The sequence below is a fragment of the Narcine bancroftii genome, chromosome 2, assembly GCF_036971445.1.
Source record: "Narcine bancroftii isolate sNarBan1 chromosome 2, sNarBan1.hap1, whole genome shotgun sequence".
Taxonomy (NCBI): Eukaryota; Metazoa; Chordata; class Chondrichthyes; order Torpediniformes; family Narcinidae; genus Narcine; species Narcine bancroftii.
Window position 1 is genome coordinate 334,080,366 of NC_091470.1, and position 25,093 is coordinate 334,105,458.

A 25,093-nucleotide genomic window follows, 5' to 3' on the forward strand; every position below is an offset into this window, starting at 1 on the left:
TTTTTACCCATGATGCTCAAGTGGGGCTACAGAGAATCAGTTTTACAAAGGAGACATTTGTCCACATGTTACATACACATTGAAGGAAAGAATAGCACAGATTATTTATTTATGAATTGTCTTTTTTTATGCCACGAGTTGCAGCAACTTTGTGGTAAATTGCATTGTGATATTCTCAGAATTTGAATTGAATTCCGCGCTCTCTCCCCGCTCACCTGCCTGAGATGTGTTCTCTCCCCGCTCGCTTTCAGAGAGATTGCTGAAATTCTGCTGGACGACAACCCCTGTGCAGTTTCCTACCACTTACAGGTGAGGTGAGACCTCGGACTCTGGGGCAGGCATGGCGGCTGCGTGGGGAGGTGTTGTGGATCAGCGACAGCCAATACAAGTATACTCTGATGCTATTGGCCTGCTTGGAGAAAATTCCCAAATAACCAAAAAAATCCACTTAACCGAGAAAGTGCCAGTCCCAAACATTTTGGACAATCGGAAACATGCTGTCGTTGTATCTTATTCCATCACCTTCACTGACAGCAATTTCCAGTTATCAACCACTTTAAAAAAATTCTCCTCAAATCCCATTTAAAGCTTTAAAACTGGAGTGGCATAACGATTAGCGCAACGCTTTTACTGTGGCCGTGATCAGCACTGGGTCCGGGGTTCGAATCCTGTGATGTCTGGAAGGAGTTTGTACACTTTCCCTGTCTGTGTGAGTTTTCTCCAGGGGCTCCAGTTTCCTCCCACTGTTAAAAATGTATTGGGGCTGTAGGTTCATGGGGTGTAAATTGGGTGGCATGGACTCGTGGGCCGAAATGACCTGTTATGGTGCTGTATATTTAATTTTTTTAAAGATCTGCAGATTCAGGAAAGCTAAAACAAAACAGGAAATGCTGGAAATGTTTTAATATTCCTTTATTGATGTGCACATAAAATACATACAATTTGTTTGCCCTGTAAAGGCACACAGGGGTGCCACAAGTTCAGCATCACTTGTAAGATGAGAAAGAGAAACAAAAGCAACTCCTTTCAAACTCATTGAGTGTCCATGGATCCCACCTCCTCCTCATCTGCACTTCCGTAACCTTCACAGCTGCATGGCATCCTGTCTATCCCAAACCAACTCGAAGCATCCAGGTCTCCGTCCTCAGCTTCTGGTTCTGAGCTCCTGATGCGATTAGGAAACTTGTCACTACCTGAGGCCTTTCAGGAGCCCTGCTCGCTATCGGCACCCTCACAAATGCTGCTCCTGGTACCTGGTTACCAACAGCTGGCTGCCTGCAGCCGGGTGTGAATCCTTCATCTGCCAAGCCCTGGGCTGGTCCATTTGTTGTGGTCTTGTACTCTGTACAGTCTTCTCACAGGCTTCTTCTCCTCGGCAGGGGGTGGGAGTCGTTCTCCCATTTTGGTGCCCTGCGCCGGACCGCTGCTACACCAGTGTCACAGGCCTCCTCTTCTGTGCTATGGAGAATGGATGCCATCATCTTTGGTACGACGGTTCATGGGTCTTCAATGTAGAAAAAAAAGCATGCCACCTATCCCATTCTATAGGCATAAATGTGTAAGGGGCTGTTTTGATGTAAGACCCTGCTGCAGGATCCTGTGACAAGTGCTGAAAGATATCCCCACTTCTCCTGGGTTTGTATCAGTGGCAATGATGACTTTACAGTACCACCATCTTGACGTCACTTACAATTCTTGCCACATCACCTTAAGCCTAAGCTCTGATACCCTCACCATGGGAGAACAGTTTTGTTAGCCTATCTATGACTCGTGTAATTCAGACCTAACGGATCAGCCCTCAGAATCCCTTGCTCCAAGGAAAAAAAGCCCAGCCCATCCAATGTCCCTTCATATCTGAAATCCATCAATCCATGCCACATGCTGATGAATCTCTTCTGCCCTCTCTCCTGTAATGAGTTTATTGTCATACACATTGTACAATGTACATATGCGTCATTGTTCCAGCTAAATGGGTACTTTGTTTTTAAAAAGCAACTGCAAAACAACTAAAAATCATTACAATAGTCCATTTACTTGAAATAAAGAGAACCAATAAATATGAAAAAAATATAATAAATATTCATAGTTATCTTTGTGCAAAAAATAACTACCCAATAATGCAGACAGTCCCTTTGTGCAGACCCTGATGAACGTAATAACGGGAGGTTCAAGAGCTGATAGCTACTTCAGGCTTCTTTACCAAAGGCAGCAGTGAGAAGAGGTTGCGATCAGGGTGATTGGGGTCTTTTATTATGTTGGCTGCCTTCTTGAGGCAGTATCTCATATAGATGTAAATACATCGTTCTTCTGGTGTGGAACCAGAACTGCACACAATGTTCCAAGTACGATATAAACAGCATGTTTCACAGTTGCAACTTAACATTCCAGCATTTCTATTCTATGCCTTGACACATGAAGCCAAGCACACCATATGGCTTCTACACAACTCTATTAACCCAAATTGCCACTTTTTTGCAATCTATTGATAAGGAGGAACAAAAGAATATGGGAATGAAAAGCTGGTGCGAAAAGCATTCAAAAGAAATGGATCTTTATCAAATTAAAAAGTGAAATGTCATGGCTCAATGTTTGAGGTGCAGACACATGCATCTGAAACACTGCATTTGACTTCACTCTGACACCTTTGGTAAGGACATATTGGATAGGCGGTAGCCTCAGCAGAATTATTTCTCATTTTAAGGAGTTAGTGAATGAGGCTGTGTTGCGTGAATTTTTAAGGCTGTGGGTCATCCAATTACTGAATTTAAATGACAAAGGAATTTTGTAGCTTCAACACAGAGAAACTATTTCCTCTTGTAAGGAATTCGGGACATGATGATGCAGCCTTCAGGTTGGGTATATCCTTTAGTTAATTAAGCTTTCTAAATCTCACCCCTTAAATCATTATGTCAAATGCTATTCCCCTGTTCTTCATACAGACTTTTCCACTAGATGATGTCATGGGGTTAACAGATAATGCACAGAGCATGGCAGAGATTCAACTCATGACATCATCAGTGGACCAGTCCATTGGGAGCAAGGGGTAGGGGGGAAGTAATGTAAATTTGACAGCAAATAAAACTGTGAATATTCAAACATAACCTTAACTCTTTCAAGATTATAAACCAATCCAAATTGTAAAACAGTTGCAGGTGGAATTGATATTGGATTTATGCCAGAAATCCCAACTTTATTTTTTTTTGTTTAGGTAGTTATTTTTTACAGTTTCTATTTCATATTTCCCTATTGCTCTAAAATAATTACACTTAATATAAATAAGTATTTTCATTCCATTTTCATTGAAATCCTTGCTGGCTGTGGAAAGACTTCTTCTTTTGCTCTCTGACAAATCCATGGATCCCACTTCAAACTGTATAATTTTATAATTTGTCTTTGGGACATGGGAGACCTCTGCACAACTGCACTTATTTTCTCTGCCTCTCTCTGTCTTTCTCCACTTATCCCAAAATTTTTGTGGCACAGTTATCACAAAAGTTAGCGCAATGCTGAGAGCTGGGTTTGAATCATTTATTCTTGTCTGTAAGTTCCCCCCTCCCCCCACCCCCATGACCTGAGTGTGCTTTCGCCTCCCACCCACCAAAACGTACAAGGTTGGTAGGTTATTTTGGTGTAATTTCGTGGGCCGGAGGTCCTGCTATTGTCCTGTATCATTAAAAATGTGCTAATAAGCTCCACATTGGAGCTGCAAAACAGGAGTTGCATTTCAGGCTTAAGTATTCACTGCGTCCACTGCAGCTGCTGTACTAAGAATGAAATTCCTGACCAAGCTTATTAAGGCTTCCTGAGCGCATGCACCTTCCTAAATCACTAGCATTTAACATCTTGGAGGGCAGGCGAACACTATCATCTGAATTCCTTTCTGCGTGTAACAGGGGATGTGGACATATATCACCATTCTTTCAACATTACTGTGTCAGAATTCTGGAGTTCCCAATCTAACAATTCTCTGACGCATGAAGTTCAGTGAAAGTTCACCACAAAACTTTTGACTAATTAATAGGTAATCTGGAATGTCTGTAATTGCTTGTTTTATTTTCTATTTTACTGAAATATTAAATGACCTAAATGATAAGAGGGGCTTTCCAAACAAAATTATAAGCCTCACAGAGCATTTCCTGACCATTAACTCAGCTACAGAGATAACAAGGAAACTCAGTAGCCCCAGGTGAATTTCTTGGGAGAATAAGGATTTGCAATGAGAATGTGGGACTGAGGTCAGTGCAAGAATGTTGAACTTGCGAGTTCAAGTAGTTTTTAAAACAATCTTAACCAAGAAGATCCCAGATTGGCATAATGGTCAGCGCAACACCTTTACAGTGCCAGTGACCAGGTCTTGGGTTCAAATCCCACACTGTCTATAAGGAGTTTGAACATTCTCCCTGTGTCTGTGTGGGTTTTCCCCAGGGGCTCCAGTTTCCTCCCACTGTTCAAAAGGTATTGGGGGCTGTAGGTTAATTGGGTGTAATTGGGTAGCACAGACTTGTGGGCTGAAATGGCTTGTTAATTAAATTTAAATATTTAATGATTTTGTTCTCTTTACACTAATAAAGAGAATTATTTCCTGTTTACTCCTTGCAGGATTCTCATAATGTTATACACCTTGATGTAGCGTGAATAAAAGCTCTCACGACTAGAGGGAGAACAAATGCTTTAATTAGTTTATAGCTAAGGGTAGGATCTCACAGTAGTCTTCGGAAGGGTTCTAGGTTTAGGCAGGAAACCAGGGTTATATTTGACCAGATGGGGCAGAGCTGGGAGGTGGGGCCAGCCATCAGCAAATGAATCCCAGTTCATTGCATTCACCCCTTCCTGCAGAATTTAGGGTCAGAAAAAAATGGTTGAAAAATATAGTTACTTATAAATTTACAGATTTAAGTGGTCAGGGAGTCTGAAGATCCCAGTGGGGTGCCTTAGCACTGGGGGAACTTGGAGTCCTTGGGGCTCCTGGATCCCTTGTGATGGAGGAGAAGCTGGCTGGGTCTCCAACTCAAAGGTGAAGAGTGATACACTTTCCTTCTGAATCGGATCCTCCGAGGCCCTGAATGGGGGTGGCGAGAATGAACTCCATTGCCTTGAGGCAATGGACCCTCTATTCTGGTGGGTGCCAGGTCCCTGATCGACACGGTGTCCTCTCTGCCATCCGGGTACTCCACATAGGCATATGTGGGATTGGCATGGAGCATTCTCACCCTTTCCACCAGGGGGTCGGTCTTCCTTCTCCTCGTGTGCTTCCTGAGAAGGACTGGACCAGGAGTGGTGAGCCAGGTTTGGAGTGTAGTGCCTGATGCCGACCTTCTTTCGAAATTGAATAGGAGCTCGTGAGGAGTAGCGATGGTCATGGTACATAGTAGCGACCAGATGGAATGGAGTGCCATAGGGAGGACTTCCTGCCAGCGTGAGTCTGGAAGGGCTTTTGACTTCAGGGCCAGTTTGACAGCCTTCTTTTCAACCTGCCCATTCCCCCAGGGGTTGAAGCTAGTAGTTCTACTGGACTTGATGCTCCTCACCAGCAGGTACTGACGAAGTTTGTGTCTCATAAAGGTTGAGCCCCGGTCGATATGAATAATGCTGGGATATCTGAACAGGGCGAAAACGGAATCTAGGGCATTTATGACTGATGAAGTGGATGTGTCTGGACCTAGAATTGTGAACGGGAAGTCGGCATACTCATCAATGATAGAGAGGAAGAAATTGTTCCCATTCGTGGAGGGGAGAGGTCCCTTAAAATTGACACTGAGCCTTTCAAATGGCTTGCATGACTTGATCATGTGCACCTTTTTGGGGTAGTAGAAATGCAGCTTGCACTCAGCACAGACTGGCAAGACCTGGTTATTTCCCTGATGTCTTCCATGGAGTAGGGAAGATTGCTCATCTTGACAAAATGACCCATGCAGGTAACCCCTGGATGGCAGATCTCATTATGCAGAGACCTCATTTGGCCAGCATCTGGAGGGTCATTAAGGGCTCCTGGCTGATAGGCAATGTCATAATTTTAGGTGGAGTGTTCGATCCTCCACCTAGCAATTTTGTCATTTTTGATTTCTCCCCTCTTGATATAATTAAATATGAATGCGACTGAGCGCTGGTCAGTGGGGAATGTAAATTTCCTACCAGCCAGGTAGTGTCTCCAGTGCCTCACGGCTTCTACAATGGCTTGAGCCTCCTTTACCACCAATGAGTTTTGGAGCTCGTGGTCTTGTAATGTCCGAGAAAAAAATGTAATTGGTCTGCCTGCCTGGTTGAGGGTAGTGGCCAAGCTATGTACAAAATTTCACTTTTCACTTGGAAAGGAACATTCTCGTCCACCACGTGCATGGGGGCTTTCGCAATGTGATTTGGGCTTCAGTCGAAAGGGGGATATTAGTGGCTTTTCAGACAGGGCGAAGCTTATCAGTGCATTGAGGGATCCACTGGACTCAATATGATAAAAACTCCAGGCACCTCCTCAAAGCCTTTGTGGTCCTGGGAACGGGGAGCTCTAACAGGGGGCCCATCCTATCGGGATCGGGGCCAATGATGTCATTCTCCACCATGTAGCCAAGGATGGCCAGACATTTAGTCCTGAACATGAACTTGTTATAATTATAAGTGAGGTTCAGGGGTTCGCTAGGAGGAGAAAACTCTGGAGGTGGCGTCATGGTCTTCCAAGGTGTGGCCACAGATGGTGACCTTTCTGAAGTAGGGGAAGGTAGCCTTCAACCCATATTCATCCACCATTAAGTCCATCTGCCTCTGGAAGACAGAACCATTAGTGATACCAAAAGGGACCCTTCGAATTTGATAGAGATGACTGTTAGCCTCATGCCATATATTGACAGTCCTCAGAATAGATTGGCATCTGGTGATAAGCAGCTTTCAGGTTGAAGAGACCAATATCATTCACCATGTCCGAAATTCAAGGGAGGGGTTATGCACCCAGGAGCGTGTACTTATTAATGATTTGGCAATAGTCAATTACTCGCCTGGACTTGTTTTCCCCTTTTACCACTACCACTTGCACTCTCCACAGGCTGATGCTAGGTTCAATGATACCCTCGTCTAGCAGACATTGTGTCTCAGACCTTATAAAATCTTGATCTGCTGTACTGTACCTCCTGCTCTTGGTAGTATTAGGTTTGCGGTCCAAGGACTGATTTGGGAGGAGAGGTTGGGGGGGGGGGGGGTAGGTCGATATTCAGTGTGGAGAGGATGAATGTGGGTTCTGATTTTAGGGACCTCCATTCCGAACAGTATTCTGGGGGAGGGGACGAGAATACTCTAAGGTCATGCTTTTAAGGAGACACAAGAAATCCAGACCCAACAACACTGGAACACACAGTTCATCAAGTATATACAGGTGAATCTTATAAAATTGCCTCCCCCCCCTTCAAATCACACAATGCGAATGAGATGCGAGGAATATGCGATAATTGGAAGGATAGATCTTTAGGTTGTATTTTCGCATAGTCCCTGAGTCTAGGAAGCTTTCAATAGGGCCTGTGTCAATTAAGCATTTAGTAGAATGTCCATTTACCTTCACAGTTATTATGGAGTTCCTGAGCTGGTGAGGTCGGTCCTGATCTTGGACCATTGAGGCTAGGACCCTGGAGACCATGCTCCTCACTTGAGCGACCCCCACCATCCTGGGTTGCCCTGCGTGGGTAAGATAGTGTCGACCTCATGGCGTGGCAAGATGGCTACCCTCTTTCTTCTCTGACAATTATGGTGTCAAGTTTGAATTTGAGTTGTGGCAAGATGGTCACCGAGCCTTTTTGCATCTTTTCCCCACTGCCACTGCCACCCTCCATCAGCGTGTAGCACAGAAAGTGGGTTTGGGTGAATTTGGGGCAGATGGCTTGGGGCTGGAATTGGATTCGGGAGCGGTGCAGGCCACTGACTTCCCCAGGCTTCCCCTCATGTGGCAAACCTTGCCCAATGCCATTTCTTGGCACAGATGGAACACATTGAGTCTTTAGCTGGGTAACGAGACTGAGGATGCTGGCTCTTTATGCAGAAAAAAACACCCTAGCATAGGAAGTGGCAGCTGTTAGGGCTGGGGTAATGGGAGCAGATGGTCCTTGGATGGGGTCACCTGGGTGGGTGAGCTCGCTGGCTTTGAGACAGTCATTCTCAAGATTTGCCTGTTCCAACAATTTGGCTAGTTCAAAGTGTCTAGCCAGGTCCCTCTTTCCTGACTCGAGGAGTCACTGCCTCGTGTACCTCGAGCGGACCCCCACGACTAGAGTGTCCTGGCTCTGTTCTTCGACCCATAGCCACTTCGTACCTGCACTTCTTGTCAAGCATCCACAGATCCAGCAGTCATCGATGGTCTCTCCTGGCCACTGATGACGTAGAGCGAGTCAGTGCCTCATTAGGACCTCGTTCTGCGACTTCATGTACCAAGCCTTCAATGCCTTGATAGCAGCATCATATGTTGTGTAGACCCTGATGAATGCATACCCTTTCATTCCTACCCTCGAAATGAGTGCGGACCTCCTGAGTTCATTGGTGTGGAAAATGTCTCTGGTCATGTTCTGGTATTCCTGGAAGCAGTCTAGCTAGTATGTGAACTCCTCAGCCACGTTGGGGGACAGTGGGTCTATCAGTAGCATACCTGGCTTGAGTAGCACTTCCATCATTTAAGGAATAAGCTAATAAAATTGTAGCATGAATAAAAGCTGTCATGACTGGAGGGAGAACAAATGCTCTTATTAGCTTATAACTAAGGGTAGGATTCAACAGTAGCCTTCGGAAGGGTTCTAGGTTTAGGCAGGAAACCAGGGTTATATGTGAGCAGATGGGGGCGGAGCCGGGAGGCGGGTCCAGCCGTCAGCTCAACACACTCCCAGTAAATCCGAGTTCATTGCACTCGACTAAATCTATCCTCAACTTCATTTGATGACAAGAAAATAATTCAACCAACTAATGCGGCACAGTTAGTTTAGCAGTTAGCGCAATGCTGTTACAGTGTAAGCAATAGGAATTGGGGTCACCATGCTGTCTGTAAGGAGTTTGTATGTTCTCCCTGTCTCTGCGTGGGCTTTTCCCTGGGGCTCTGGTTTCCTCTCTCCATTCAAAATATACCAGGGGACTTGATTAAGTGGGACCGGCTCGTGGGCCAAAAGGGGCTGTTCCTGTGGTGTAAAATCTAAAAAAAAAATTCAAACTTGGCTCATTACTAAACATCTCCAGTCCTGTCAATCTGCACAGAGGATTCAGAGCATTTCCAGTGGAATATTATCAGAGATGAAAAATATCATTATGTGGAGATAATGGAGAAATTTGGATTGTTTTCTTTTAAACCAGGGAATTGTTTAAAAGAAACACGTGTAGGTTTGTTAAAGAAGATGGTGGGTAATAATTTCCTCTGCAGGAGGAAATAGAGACAAAAATCTAATTTAATTGGCAAAAAAATTCAATGGGAAAAAGAAGATTCTTCACATCATTGTTTTGAATTGGTATGTATGACCTGAAAAGATGATGAAAGCAGAAATGAATTAAAGACAACTCAAAATTTCCATTGCAATGAGAAAGAACAGAGATGCTGGGATTACTAGGATAAGTGCAATAAATTCAATACTAGATGTATTATAACCATATAACTGTCTACAATGCGGAAACAAGCCATGTCGGCCCTTCGAGTCTGCACCGATTCACTTGAACAACTCCACTATTTCCCCCCCACCCGCTCTCCGCCCATAACCATCCAACCCCCTCATATCCATGTACACATCCAACCTTCTCTTAAATGACATAAAGGACCCTGCCGCAACTATCTCCTCTGGAAGGTCATTCCATTCTGCCACCATTCTCTGAGTGGAGAAGCACCCTCTAACATTTCTCCTAAAGTTTTGCCCACTTACCCTTAATTTATGCCCTCTTGTTCCAACCTCTCTTGCCCTCAGAGGAAAGAGTCTATTTACATCTAGTCTATCTATTCCCTTCATAATTTTAAATACCTCTATCAAATCCCCTCTCAATCTTCTGTGCTCCAATGAATAAAGTCCCAGTCTTCTTAATCTTTCTCTGTACTCTAGATGCTGTAAGCTAGGCAACACCCTTGTAAATCTTCTCTTCTCCCTCTCCACCTTATCTATAATTTGGAGACCAGAACTGAACACAATACTCCAAACCATGCCTTAAACAGCCATAGCATCACTTCCCAGCTCCTATACTTTATACCATGATTTATGAAGGCCAGCATACCAAATGCTTTCTTAACCACCCTGTCTACATGGGAATCTACCTTTAATGAACTCTGTACCATAACCCCCCAGGTCCCTCTGTACCTCTGCATATCTCAATGCCCTCCCCTTAACTGCATATATCCTATTTTGGTTATTTTTTTCTGAAATGCAGCACTTTGCACTTGTCTACATTAAATTCCATCTGCCATCTTTCAGCCCACTCTTATTACAAATCCTATTTCTTCTTAAGTCTTCACTATTGATTTGTCGTAAATTACTTTCAATGTTGATTTGGATTTATGTCCCTGTCTTATCTACAGGTTATCAAATCTGGGGTGGAGACCACCTGCAAATGTCATGGTGTTTCTGGTTCCTGCACCGTTCGGACTTGCTGGAGGCAACTCGCTCCTTTCCACGAGATTGGCAAGTTGCTAAAATTGAAATATGAGACATCGCTCAAGGTGGGCAGCACAACCAATGAAGCGACCGGTGAAGGGGACATTACACCACCGAAGAAAGCCATTGCAGCTACCTACCATCAACAGCACCAGATCCCAAGGACTACTGATTTAGTCTATATTGATGACTCACCAAGCTTCTGCCAGCCAAGCAAGTACTCACCAGGTACTGCAACACGGAAATGCTACAAGGACAAGAATTGTGAGAGCATCTGCTGTGGTCGAGGGCACAATACTCAAAGTCGAGTGGTGACACGACCCTGCCAGTGCCAAGTGCGCTGGTGCTGTTATGTGGAGTGTAAACAATGTACTCAAAGAGAAGAGATATACACCTGCAAAGACTAATGGTTTCCAAAATAAAAAAAAACAATGAAGAGCACCGTAAATCTGCCTGTAAAAACAATGCAACTAATCCAAATATTCTTAAAAATAACAGAGAAAATTCTGATTTTTGAATACAACAACTGTACAAGTTGCAGATTTCTTGCATTCAAACAGCTAAAATCTGAGGTCAAACCACAGAGACGGCAGAAAGATACTGAGTGGTGAAATGGTGGGTTCTAAGTCAACCACTGTATTTGTATCTTGGATCTGATGAATCTCCTTGAAGGTAATACAGCTCAACAGGAATTGAACATGACAGCAAGGATGGGATGGTTATGAATTTGAGAAATTCACTTTTAATTAATTTCCTCTGGGTTTGCTCTGGCCAACAGTTTTAAAGTAGAAAGTCTGCACTTGGTGCTCTGTTAGTTCATGAGGTTTAAAGATGTTTTTCCAAATAATGGACAAGTGGAGGAAGAAAAGCTCAGCAGTTCTATCTGGGCTCAAGAAGAAATGTGAACCAACAGTTTAAAAGGCCATTATGTAAAAGATAACCAAAGCTCATTGGATGCCTATAACCCCAATATTTAACAATCAGTGGGAATTCAGATAAATTGGCACAATTGAGGAACACCTTTAATACAGATTGCTGCCCTAATGTCTCCATAGACTGATATAACGCTATGGGATAAGTATACTTTTTACTGTGGAGGTGAGTCATACAGACTAGGTTTGATTACCTCCCATTTCTGAATTCATTGATCTTTCCTGGGATGGAGTTAGAGGTAGTTCTATTGCTCTCAATTCTGAACAATGAGGGGAAAAAGAAAAAGACTCTTTTATCTGGAGAGGTCTGATTTCTTCAAACTGGTTCCCCAATCAGATCCCATTCTCCAGGGATGTGAGGCACAAAAAAAACGTGATGGAGAGTTACATGCCTCCAGTGCATGTTTATTGAGTTCCCACACTTTAAAGACACTATTATCTCATTACCTTGTGATATTCCTAACAGACCTGGCTTATGGGCCTACATGAATATTCAACGATAGATTGTGGTTCTCTGCAGATTGAAAACTTAGATAAGCAGGAACCATACATTGAAAATATTGGTGAAACAAAGTGAAAGAGAGATGAGGACCCATTGTTTTCCTTCAATTGTCTACTTGAAATCTGCTAGGAAACTGACAGATCCATCATGGTTATGCCTTTGAGACTTTCAGCCTTACCAAGTTGGAGATGAAATTGGAGCTGAATGTCTTAGGATGCTCCAGTTACCAAGCATCATTCCATCAGAGCATTTACACTCTTTGACAGTTTTAGGCTAAATTATGTACAATGAAGAAAGCATTGGACGATAAACTTGGAGAGCTCTCAGGAGATTCTGTGCTAGACTATCTGTGGAGTGCTGAATGCAGAAAGGATGTGAATTTGTTTGCAAGACTGCTTCTTCCAACCGAAGATTGACAGATATTTAAAAAAATGGACATGCCAGAACTTGTATAGATTGGTCTCTGACACTAACATATTGTGTTTAAGTGGATGTAACTGCCTGAAGATCTGTAAAGATTGGCAGTGATTGCATATTCCTCCCTTTGTTGTAACAATTTGACGTATCACCAAGCATGCTCACAAACTATTAACCCTGACACCGCTGATTTCTATGAGTTGAATTCTAACAATTGTACTCACTTTTGGGTCACATTTTTAAAAAAGATTGCCAAACAGAAGTGCACCGAAGTTCTCAGTAAGATATTCAGAGACCATTAATGCTGCAACTTCTGAAGCTAAGGTTATGTGCTCCAAAATAGATGCAGTAATTTTCTCCCTACTCCTAGATGTCACCAGCATGCCTTGTAAATAGTATTGATTAATTGTGTTGGTTACACCTAGCAGTAGAATATTAATATTGCATCGATATTTTAAAGGGTATAGTGATCCAGTTTGGGCAGCTTGGGTCTAATTCGAATGTAGGTTTAATAATCAATGATGTGTGGTTTCTGATTGAAAGTGACCAGCTCTTATTCAGCAACCAATACAATATTTAATGATGAGGTGACAGGACTAATCCATTAAGCATAAAGTGCATTTATACACTAAATGTTTCAAAATTATGTCATTCAGACACGATATCCCCAAGAATATCAAAGAATATTAGCTCATGTTGATAAGAACATGAATAATCACATTTTTATTTTTTGGACTGCAACAGGATTTCTTGCATCAGGGGTTTTTACACATATTCCAGTTAGGACCTCGTGTCCGATGAATGCTTTGAGTGATTTCATATAAAATACTTGTGTCACATTCATTCAGTGAGTTAAGGCCAGAAAACTCTGAGACTGGTTTAAGTTTGGAGTATAAGGCAAGGGCCAGTACATGGGCTACTTTCACTGAGGGTAGAAATGACGGTGGAGTGTTTGATATGCATGCAGCTGTGGTGAATAACCCCATTTTGTATAGAATTATCAAAAATGTTGACCCTTTTATTGTTTTAAGTAACACGTTAATGTGCTATATGCCCTCCTTATAACACACCCTTGTATTATTCCTCTTTGCTCCCAGTGTGATGTGGAACTGGTTTAGTGGGGACACACAATGTGGCATCCGATCCAGGGAATTCTTTGGCTGAAAAAGCTGATATCATCCAAGTGCCCTTTGGCTAGAGGATGACGTAATAGTTGGGTGGGAAAGATTGGAAGGAATGTCTGCTCCTGTTTGTTATCCAGTTATGTGCCCATGTATGTGTGACTGCATGTGTGATGTATATCCATCCATATCCATGTCCACATCCATCCATATCCATGTGCATGTATATCCATCCATATCCATGTCCATATCCATGTGCATGTATATCCATCCATATCCATATCCATCCATATCCATGTGTATGTATATCCATCCATATCCATGTCCATATCCATATCCACCCATATCCATGTGCATGTATATCCATCCATATCCATGTGCATGTATATCCATCCATGTCCATATTCACCCATATCCATGTGCATGTATATCCATCCATATCTATGTGCATGTATATCCATCCATATCCACCCATATCCATGTGCATGTATATCCATCCACATCCATATCCATGTCCATATCCATATCCACCCATATCCATGTGTATGTATATCCATCCATATCAAGTGTGAAGAAGATAGAAATTTGGAGCTGGGAAAAGTCGGTCAGTAGTTTTATCAACGAGTATCTAGAGTGTGTGCGAATTCTGAAATCCAGAAAACTTTACTTTTTAATTAAGCAAAACACAAACTTACACAATTACAGGGTGTGTTATAAATGATAAGTGCAGTGCAGAGTATCTTGACCCTGGTAGCAGTATCTGAAGAGCTTTAGTTTAACTTTCTACCACAGTGCACCACTGGCTGATAAAATTGTGGCCATTGCTGTAACCTACTGTATATTATAACGGTCACAGAGCAAGTCAGTTCTAATCATAAAATATATATATAAATATATATATATTATATATTAAAATATAAATATATTAATGTTAGTGGGAGGGATGGGGTGCAATGACTGTATGTGTAAGTGTGTTCAATTGCATGAGTGGAAAAAATTGGGTCAGATGATTCATAGAAAGCACATAAGGTAATAGTTTCTTCAACTCATTTACTGTGTGTTAAATGAAATTATAAATCTAGAGGAAGATTTGCAGACATCTGCCATTTCTGGCAGAGCCACAGACCTAGGGGTTGCAGAAAATCTCCCCAAAGGGTTTAAAATATCTCTGACACTCAATGAACGAAGAAAATCTTTTTCTGACACAACTGAACAGTTAATTTAAAAAGATAAAACAAGCACAAAAGCAAGGATTTAAAACCATATGCTGTATTGTTTTTATAAAGCAAAAAAGGTCTTGATGCTTTAATAAATGCCCTTTTTCTGATGTGATGGGAATAGCACTTCTGAAGGATAGTAGATGCTAGGATACCCAAAAGAAGTTTTGTTCTAAAATGAGTCTATGCCTAATTGGTTAACACATAAGAAGTAAACAAGGAGGTATGCAGGTACTGGAGGACAGGAATGATACACAAATGCTGGAGGAACTCAACAGGTTACACACCATTCATGGAAAGCAATCGGCAGTCAGTTTCAGGTTTGAGTTGCCGATTGCTTTCATTGATGCTGTGTGATCTGCTGAGCTCCTCCAGCAGGTTTGGGTATTGTTCTGGTTAACATGTGAGCTAGAATGTGGATTAGCATGGCGGGATCCTTTGCATTTAAAAATTAGGCACAAGTTATGTCTTATTGCTTAAACATCAAATAACTGTCAGAAAGTGGTTGTAGAAGAGCTATGGAGAGTTTGCCTTGAGCATATATGGATGGACAATCAGACAGTTTATCCAGGCATCGTTATCGATAGTTATTTTTAAAATTTAGGCATGCAGCACAGTAACAGGCCTTTCTGGCCATGGTTCAGTGCTGCCCAAATAACTCAAATAACCTAAAACCGCTGTATGTTTTGAAGCATAAGAGGAAACCGGAGCACCCGGAAAAAACCCAAGCAGGCATGGAGAGAACGTACAATCTCCTTAGTGAGAGCACCGGATTCTAAGCCGGGTCACTGGACCAGTAATAGCAATGCGCTAAGTGCGATGCTAACTGTGCTGCCCTCTTATCGTTATATTGCTTTCTTTCAATCTCCATTAGTCTATTGAACCACAACATTCACAAAGGTGTGAAAGAGTTTACAATTCCATTCCATTTAAAAATGTAATGATACATTGTTCCATCTAACACCCTCGATTGATAATGCATATTTCACTTCATAGTAACGTAAATGGTAGCTACAAGAGACTCCATTTTCACTTTGTGGAGGCTATTAATTTGTCAGAACTGAACCATCCATGATAGTGAAGTTTTTCAGCCAGCTATTATTGTCCATAAAGACAGTTAGATGTTTTAGCTAGTTCCCTGTGGAACTCTTCCGCACAGTAACATTTTTGATGAGAGTAGGAAGGAATATGCAGTTTTCCCATCTCAGTGGACTAGATTTTCCTGTTGTCCAACTCTGTACATATTTTATTCTGACATGGCCTTACCCTCTCTTCTTTTTGGTCCAACTGTTGGTAACCATCTCTTGCCATGGAGGAAATCATGTGTTCAGGAGAACTCTCCAACAAATGAAGACCATGTCCCTACCAAATGAGACTGCAACAAGACAAAAAATTCCAAAATTGTATTATTTCTAAAGTCACCCAGGACACTGAGGCCAAATGTAGCGCTCCAATACTGAGAACAACTGAACCTAACATTTATCTGATCTACATAGCTGAGTGAACACAAATTCCTATATAGTGTTCCTTTCATGTCTGAATATATCCCAAAACACTTCATGAGCCTGTACTAAGATTCAAAGAAGGAAAAAAAAAGATATTTCTAGCATGTGATAGTATGGCTGCTCATATGAACAGTTTTAAAATCAGAAGCTTGAGAGGCAAAGGGATGTCAGAAAGAATTTTAGCATTTGGGGGCCAGAGTTCCTAGAGAGCTGAAGACGGTTATAGCTATGAGAGATCAAGTCTATTGGTAGTCTGAATTATTAGCAGGATTTGTTGCAAGTTAGAATACAGGTTTGGTTAAACTGAAGTATTGGGAAGATGGCCAAGAAAGATATGGAATAATCAAAACTGGAGTTGTATGCAGCATGAAAGCAGAGCAATACTGATACCACTGAGCCAATGAAGGTGTTATCATTTTATTTGTATATAGGGGAAATTATAAAGTATGACAGGCAAAAAATATTTTAAAAGAAATGGTAAGGATAAATAATTAAATGTATAGCAAACTTTTTTATACAAAATTGTTTTAATCAAATTTGGATCACAGTTTGATGGAGATATTAAACCTCAGGCATGCATTGCAACTCAGATCCTTTTGGTGAGGTGAAGTCTCATTATGTGAGGGTTAACGTGTTTGGATAAAATACATTTGTTCTGTATTTCCAACACCATCATCCTAGCTCAATGGGCTCCGTGCTCCTAAATAAGCAGAATTGAAAATATTTCCCTCACTTTAAAAAAAAAGCCTGGGACTCATTCCCCCCTCCCCTGATAAATTTCCTTCTGCATTCCCATGCTTAGAAGAGCTTTATCTTATTTTTCCTGTATAGATTCTCTTCTACCAGCATGACTCCATTAGCCCTGCCATTCAAATCTCTATTGTCCTTTTTTAAAAACCTCTCAATGATTCCCTGATTACATTATGCCATCCAATGACCTTTTCGCTCTGCCCCTAACGTTCAATGCCCATTGCTTTTTTAACTTCCTAATGTTGAGTGTGTCGAGATGTTTCTACACTGTAAGGATGTGTGGGCTGCTAGTGTGCTGTTTACCTGTAAAATAGACTGACAGCTTCATTAAAAGAGTTAAAGATGAATTTCATAAGAATAATGCATCAAAATGCTTACACTACATTATGTGTTTTCACTCCAGAAGATATAAAGGATGGAGTTGATAGAGGTCCAATTTTATTGGCTACATGTCTTGGGGGTGTACATGTATGAGTGATGGTGTGTATGTTTGAGTGGAGATATGTTTGTGTTGCTTGTGAGGGAGAATGAGGGCTGTCGTCTGTTTTAAAGCAGTTTCTCGCACTGAACCTGGATGCTTTCTGTAATTATTTAAGTATATACTATTTAATGTGGATATATTTTGCTCTTGTAAATTGTAAATACTGATTTTTCTCCTGTTCTCCTGTGGTATTAATACGTCTCAGTTAGTGCGGCACATATACTTTATATTGACATTAATTAGGAATGCAATGGTCGCAATCTTTCTCTTTCCAGGCTGGTTTCATGTTTAATTCCCAACAAGCCACTAATTGCTTGACCTGAGTATCCCAGCACCTACCCTCAGATACCCCACCACCTCAAGCACCTTAACTTGGGATGGCCATTTGATGAGCAACCCTAACTGCTTCGGTCAAGCAGAGGCAAAATGAAAAGGCAAGTGTAGGGAGTCTATTATAACCAGTTGCTGCACACGTACTTGCGGTAGGAGTAGGCCAATGGCTGACGGAACATTTAGATCATTCAGAAACTTGTTGCTCCAAATTTCAGCATCTGTAGCATCTCTTGTTTCTTCAGGATATTTAGATTCCTGATAGAGGAAGAAGTGGGTTTGACTATAGTTTTAATTCCATTACATTCAATATTCCCGTATTACTCCTATCTCAAGCCATGACTAGCTTCATTCACTGGGCAACATGCTCCGACCAGCACTGAAATTGAATTTTCTCTTTCATAAGTTTTGGGAGAAGTTGTGTGAGAGAGAGAAGTTTAGATTCTTGGTATTATCCCTTGTTCCTGAGCTACGATCACAATTCCCATCCATCCCAATATAGTTTTACTGGCCAAGCAAATGTTAAACTCTGTGAAGCAAAAGCGACCTCATGACATCATTCACTGGGTGCAGTCCACTTTAACTATATGTTTTCACAGAAACTACAACCAGCGAAAGCCACTTGGCTTCTCAAGGATTTATCAGATAATATGTAAAAAAAATAAAAGCAGTATCATTAATATTTTGAATGCTACTCTTGCAAATATTGGGAAGAAGACATAAGCTTAGACTTAAATGAAAGGGAACTGTTTGGTGCAGGGTCTGATGAAAATATCCAATCCAATGTGGTGCAAAACGCATTTAAAAAAAAAGACATTTTAAATTGGCCGATGAAATTGTGCTCCACCCATGCCAAGGTTTGTTAAATGGGAAAGTTGCATGCAGCATATTTTGTTCTAGTTGGTCACTGAGCATCAGAAAGCCAGCATCATTTTGCCGCTCCTCTAACATGGAGAGTGCCTACTCTCACTGTGCTGGCACTCTGCTGGCATCATGAAATCAGTGTGGCTGAGAAATGTATTCCCCCCAGAATCAATGAATACAGAATGTATAAATGACCATTGTACTCTGTTTCCAAAATTCAGCGATTGATTTTCGAGGAAGAAAAAATAGCACTATCTAGTTGTTTATTGCTATGAACAAGAGATACATTTATGTCTCCAACAGAACATTTCCAATTGCAAAGGATTATTCATTTCTTGAGTTGTGAGAATTAGTAGTTTCAACCTAGTTGGTTTTCAGCACTTGATGACAGATTACCTGAATCGTCCCAGTCCATGTGGTGAACGTAGTCCCTTTATGTTGTTGGAGTTTGATTCAGTACTGGCAAAATGAATGGTGATAGAATATTTGTCAATATTCCAAAACACCTGCTGACCTCATTAATTTTGAGACATGCTGCTGAATAAGCTTTGATAAGTTAGTTAGAGTTGTAATGAATTGCTTTGAACAGTTGTATTATAAGACAGACACAGCAGCCATTTTGAACAAACAATAATGTTGAATATCAACTACCTTCTGGAGAGTTTTGTAGTCTCCTTAAAATAGCACAATGGAATCTTTCCAACATTCAGATGAAGAGCCTTGACAATGCAGTATTTCTTTAATACTACAGCGTTAGCTGAGATATATAACTTGCTCAGACGAGATGGAGTTCTTCTAACATCAGACACGAACCCTTTGCTGCATATAGCACACATTAAACTAGCTGTAAAGTGGATAAAGAAAAGGAAATGTGGCCATTGCATTCCTGATACTAACATACCCAGGTTATGTGTGTGTGGTGTTTTTGTTTCTCTCACAGAGTCTAATGGAGCCTAAATTATTTGTTTCTACCTCATGTGCATAGCTTGTAGGTAATGTACTGATTCTTCAGAGTGACTGTGGAGGATGTATTTAAATTATTTAACACCTTGGTATAACAAAAGTAAGAGAATTTTGGAAATAAATGAAGTGTGAATTATTTTTCAAATGTGTTTTGTCTACATCCTTCTCATTTAAATCTGGATTTCAGGGTCTGAGTTACAGGGAAAGATTGTGCAGACTGGGGATTTTTTCTCTGGAGCGTAGAAGATTGAGAGCGGACTTGATAGAGGTGTTTAAGATTTTAAAAGGGACTGACAGAGTAAATGTGGATAGGCTTTTTCAATTAAGAAAGGGGGAGATTCAAACTAGAGGACAAGGTTTAAGATTGAAGGGGGAAAATTATAAGGGGAACATGAGGGGAAATTTCTTTACGCAGAGGGTGGTGGGGATGTGGAATGAGCTTCCGGCAGACGTGGTCGAGGCGGGATCATTGGTTACATTTAAGGAAAGACTGGATCGTTACATGGATAGGAGGGGACTAGAGGGGTATGGACCGGGTGCTGGTCAGTGGGACTAGGAGGGTGGGGATTTGCTACGGCATGGACTAGTAGGGCCGAACTGGCCTGTTCTGTGCTGTAAGTGGTTATATAGTTATATAGGTGTAATACTGGGAGAATAATTTGTGGAGGATATAACAAGGAAACTCAAATATGGTGGTTAAAATCTGGAAGAGGCATCATGGAATGGACAATTGGGTGAAATTTTGATGAGCTAAGACTGAAGAAGGACCTTTAGTTGAGTGGAACTCCATGTTTTCTATTTTTCAGAGAATACATATGATGAATATTAATCTTGGCTCTATGTGTGGTCATCAATAAGTTGCCTCTGAGCAAAGGTTATACTCATGATCAAAAATTCTGGGAAAACTAGGTTTATCTGGAATATTTGAGGTCAGCCAACAACAGGTTAAGCAGCATCCATGTTTTCCAGAATTCAAGCAACTGGCAAAAACATGGAGGAAATTAAATAAATACTTTGAAATCAATAAAAAAATTGAATAAAAATTTCAAATTGTAAAAGTAAATGTTCTTTGAAGTAACATATAAAACTTTGTTGAAGGTGGGAGCAAATATTCAGCCAGTGGAGGGCCTTGGTTGTGCTTTGCACAGAGCAGCTGTTTGAATAAAGTTGTGTTTGAATAAAATGGCATTGCCTAGGTTGAAGAACTGGTTGATGCCACTCACCATTGGGGCGACTCTCTTAAAGTGTCTCCTTATCCCTGCTTTGTAAGAGTATTAGTATATTATTAGGTAGATCAATAAGGCTTTATTTGTAAAGGGGAAAACTTATTGATTGATTGACTCACATACCACCTATTTTATTTGTATCACATGCTGAATGGCACACCATTCATCACATGGCACACCCTATCAGGTCATGTGCTACACGTCACACTCTACGTATCACATGCAGTCATACTCCACTTTATATTAGCCACTAATAATTGCAACCAAGCATTCTTCAAAACAGGTAAAGGGATGGTGCAAATCAATAATTATTCAAAAGAATTTCTAACTTTGGGATACCTTGCAGAGGATTCATCATTTAAGCAGCTACCAGGTTAACAAAAATTCAACCGTTTTAATCAATGAATCAATTAAAATGACACAAGGTAGTTAACAACTAATATGATGTTTGCACTCTGGAACTCAGACTTTCGTAAACATAAGAAGTGACTCTTTGTCTCATATTTGGTTCGAGTCATTCTTGTCCAAAATGAAGATTAGAAGTGGTGTCTTCGTAGAACCAGAAGTGATCAGGCATGATCTTCATCACTGAAGACTAAAGTTATGCACCAAGTGGGAATCTCATTTAAAGGAATCTGAAATTAAAGAATTAGGTGTAAAGACCAATGTTTTCAATTTTAATTTTTCAATATTCAGATTAACAAGAGAAAGTAATGGGGAGCAATACTGCGACTATTAATGTAGAACTATTGCACAGTAAAGGCCTTTCTCAGCCCATAGTGTGTGCCAACCTAAAAACCAACCCTAATAACTGCTTAAAATTTCCCCTCTGCATAACCTTCTATTTTTCTCACTTCTATGTGGCTATCTAATAGTCTATTAAAAGATCCTATTGTATTTTCCTCCACTACTATTGTTGGCCATGCATTCCATGCATCAGCCACCCTCTGTGTGAAAAACTTACCTATTACATCTCCCCCCTCCTCTTTCGAACTTACTCAAGCAATTTAAAACTGCTCTCCCTAGTGTTAGCCTTTTCAGCCCCAGTAAAAGCCTTTGGCCATCCACATGATCAATGCCTCTCATTATATACATCTATCAGGTCAACCCCATCCTTTGTCACTCAAGGTAAAAAGACTAAGTTCACTCAACCTCTTTTGCACTTTCTCCAAAGCCTCCATGTCATTCCTGTAATGCAGTAACCAGAGCTGCACACAATACTTCAAAGGTGACCAAACCAAAGTGGTATAGAGCACTATGACATCCCAACTTTTACACTCAACACAGTGACCAATGAAGGCTAATATGGTGCACGTCTTTATCACTATCCTATGTACTTGAGTTGCCAGTTTCAGGAAGCTCCATGTAGTAATAGGGTGCTGCCAGCAGGAGGAGTTGGAGAAAGCGTGTGTTGTATCTTGGGAATGCTGTTGCATCTTGGGTAGATTCAAGATGGATGCTTCCACATGAGGTTTGGCTTGTATGTTCTGTCCTTCGTGCTGTTTGCTTAGTTAATAAATCTAGTTGTTTTAAAAAGAACACAAGTTTTCTTTTTGTAACTAAAGAAATATATGGTTCCAGAGTGGAAGAAATCGCCAGGAGTGAAAGAAGAAAAAGAAACAGTTGACATCAGCAGTGAAAATATGGAGAGTTTAAAGGATCCTAATGCTGTAAAATGGACTCAAAATACCAGACCTCATGTGGGGCATCCATCTTGAATCTACCCAAGATGCAACAGAATTCCCAAGATGCAACATATGCAATCTTCAACTCCTCCTGGTGGTAGCACTCTATCACTACACTCTAGACTTACACCCCAAGATCCTTCTGTTTATTCATGCTATTCAGTGTCCTGCACTTATTGCATATATTTTCCCTCCCAATGTGCAACACCTTGCACTTGTTCATATTAAACTCAATTTCTCTGCTCACATTTATATCTGATCTTTGTGTGAAACAAGAAAGTCTGCTGATGTTGTGATTGTAGATAATACACAAATGTACTGCAGATCCTGCAGCATCCAAAGGAGGCAAAGATATATAACCAATGTTTCTGGCCTGATCACTTCATCAAGGTCAAGCCCTCAGGCATAAAATGTTGATTATATATTTTGCTTTCTATGGATGTTGCAGGACCTGCTGAGTTTCTCTAGCACTTTTGTATATCCAGCTGATCTACACCCTGCTGAATCCTTTAACAACCTTCATATCTAAAACCTTATCAATTTTTACGTCATCTGAAAACTTATTAATCAGCCCATCTACACATATACATATCTTTTTATATATATATATATAAATATTTCAGGACAAGAGGTTCCAGCACCGCACCTTGCGGAACATCACTTGCCTTAAACCTCCAGTCAGAATAATAACCAACCACCTCAACCCTCTGCCTTCAATGGCTGAGCTAATTTTGAATACATTTTACAAAGTTTCCATGAATCCCATGTATTTTAAGCCGCTTTCTGGTCACCAGAATACCCAACTGTAAAGCCGTCTATTCTACTCCAAAGTGGCTGTCGGGTAGCCACCTGAAAGTAGAGAACTTAGCCAGGAGGAGCACTTACCTAACCCTCTTCCTGTAGGTATATTCTCTGGCTTGGAGAATTCCCCGTTGCACCTGAAAGCAGCACCAGGCAAAGTGGCTAGCAGCTTTTAGGTGCCTAGCAGTCCCGACTGCCTGACAGTCCCCAGCACAGGACATTAGGACTGGGGCGGACGGCATGGGATGTTAGTGCTGGGGCGGCCGGCCCAACGCTGACATCCCGCACTGGCCGCCCCAGCGCTGACATCCTGTGCTGGCCGCCCCAGCCCCATAGTCCCGCGCTGGGGGGCTATCAGGTAGTGAGGAAGGGGCTGTCAGGCAGCTGGGAGGTGAGCTGTCAGACGGATGGCCCAATTAAGGAGCTGGCATTTGCTCCGCGGCTCCTCTCCCCGCTTTGGACCTTTCAGGTGGCAGAACACCGCCTTCAGTGCTGCCACCTGAAATTCCCTTCACAGATACCCGCAGCTGTTCCGAGCCGCATTCTGCAGGTGATTCCACCTGAAAGCGGCTTTAGTCATCTGGGTCAGCCTGGCATAATGGAGATCAAAGTCCTTATCAGCCAACATTCCACTGCCCTGTACTCATCAATCATTTTCGAACCATTCCAAACTAACTGAAATATGAACTTTCATACTGTCCGTTGATAATAAGTCTATGCTTTTCCAAATGTGAGTAGATCCTATTCCTAAATATCTTTCTACCACTGATGATTTGCCTGTCTATAATTACCTGGGTTTTTTTCTTTATTGGCCTTTATAAACAGTGGAACAACATTGATTCTTCTCTATACCTCTAGAACCTCACCTAGGTCTAAAGAAATCTTTGTCAATCTCCTCTCTTGCCTCTCACAATAAATTGGGATAGATCCCATCAAGTCCTAGGCAGATAACTACCTTAATTCAGTCCATAAATTAGACAAACCTCTTCCAACTTGTTGGCTTGTCAGTTTCATGAAGGTCTTAATTTGCATAACCTGGCCTCATTCTCATCCTAAATGTCACAATCACATTACATCTACTTTCACCTTCCTGCGTCATTTCCTTTGTCATTTAATTATTTGAGGCCTATCCAGACTTTTTTGTTCTATCCTCATGTCATTTTCTCTTCATCATTAAAATCATGTTATTTCTAACTTTCTTGTTTTGATTATCGATCTCTGTGCATTTTGTTTCCTTCTCCAGCAATTTCACACTACTATGTATTCATTTTTTTTTTTGTTTTTAATCTGTTTTCAACTATATTACAATTTAGCTAGACTAAATTAGCACACTGGAAAAATTTGCCAGTTGCCATTTGTAAGTTTTCTACTTGGCTGTCAAAGAACATTTCTAGGTATTGTAGTTCAGAAGAACAGAAGTAAAATAAAATACTACTCTCTATGCTGCACATACCCAGAATTTGCCAGCAGACTTTATGCGAAAATTTCACCTCTTGAGACTGAAGAAAAACTCTAGCCCCAAGCTCCAGACAGATGGGTATGCCTTGCTCAGGGATCATTTATTGCACCTTATTCCAGAATTTTTCAATTTGTATTGGAAACACTTAAAACTCTCCATCAGATTACTATCCCTTTAATTACTTATTTTAGTAAATGAATGGCTTGCTTTTGCAGAATCAGGTTTTTCTTTTCTTTTTTTGGCATTTGGGTCAAGTG

The 25,093-nt window shown here is 41.2% G+C and overlaps 1 protein-coding gene and 1 long non-coding RNA gene across 3 annotated transcripts in view; one reads left to right on the top strand and one right to left on the bottom strand.

Annotated features, from left to right (window-relative positions):
* The window catches only part of wnt9a (wingless-type MMTV integration site family, member 9A), an 83,843-nt gene extending 64,033 nt beyond the window's left edge, over window positions 1-19,810 (top strand). Inside the window, exon 4 of the mRNA XM_069922136.1 lies at window positions 10,508-19,810. Within this exon, the coding sequence (XP_069778237.1) occupies window positions 10,508-10,990 (483 nt within the window). The 3' untranslated portion in view covers window positions 10,991-19,810. The remainder of the gene's footprint in view (window positions 1-10,507) is intronic.
* Window positions 19,811-21,265: 1,455 nt separating this feature from the next.
* LOC138755699 (uncharacterized) lies at window positions 21,266-24,474 on the bottom strand. Of its 2 annotated transcripts, none has more exons than XR_011352474.1 (2): window positions 24,361-24,474; window positions 21,266-21,526 (listed from the first exon to the last, which is right to left on the bottom strand). It is a non-coding gene; the product is annotated as an uncharacterized lncRNA (long non-coding RNA). The 2 variants fall into 2 exon arrangements; XR_011352475.1 differs by having other exon boundaries at window positions 24,333-24,474.
* Window positions 24,475-25,093: the final 619 nt, after the last annotated feature.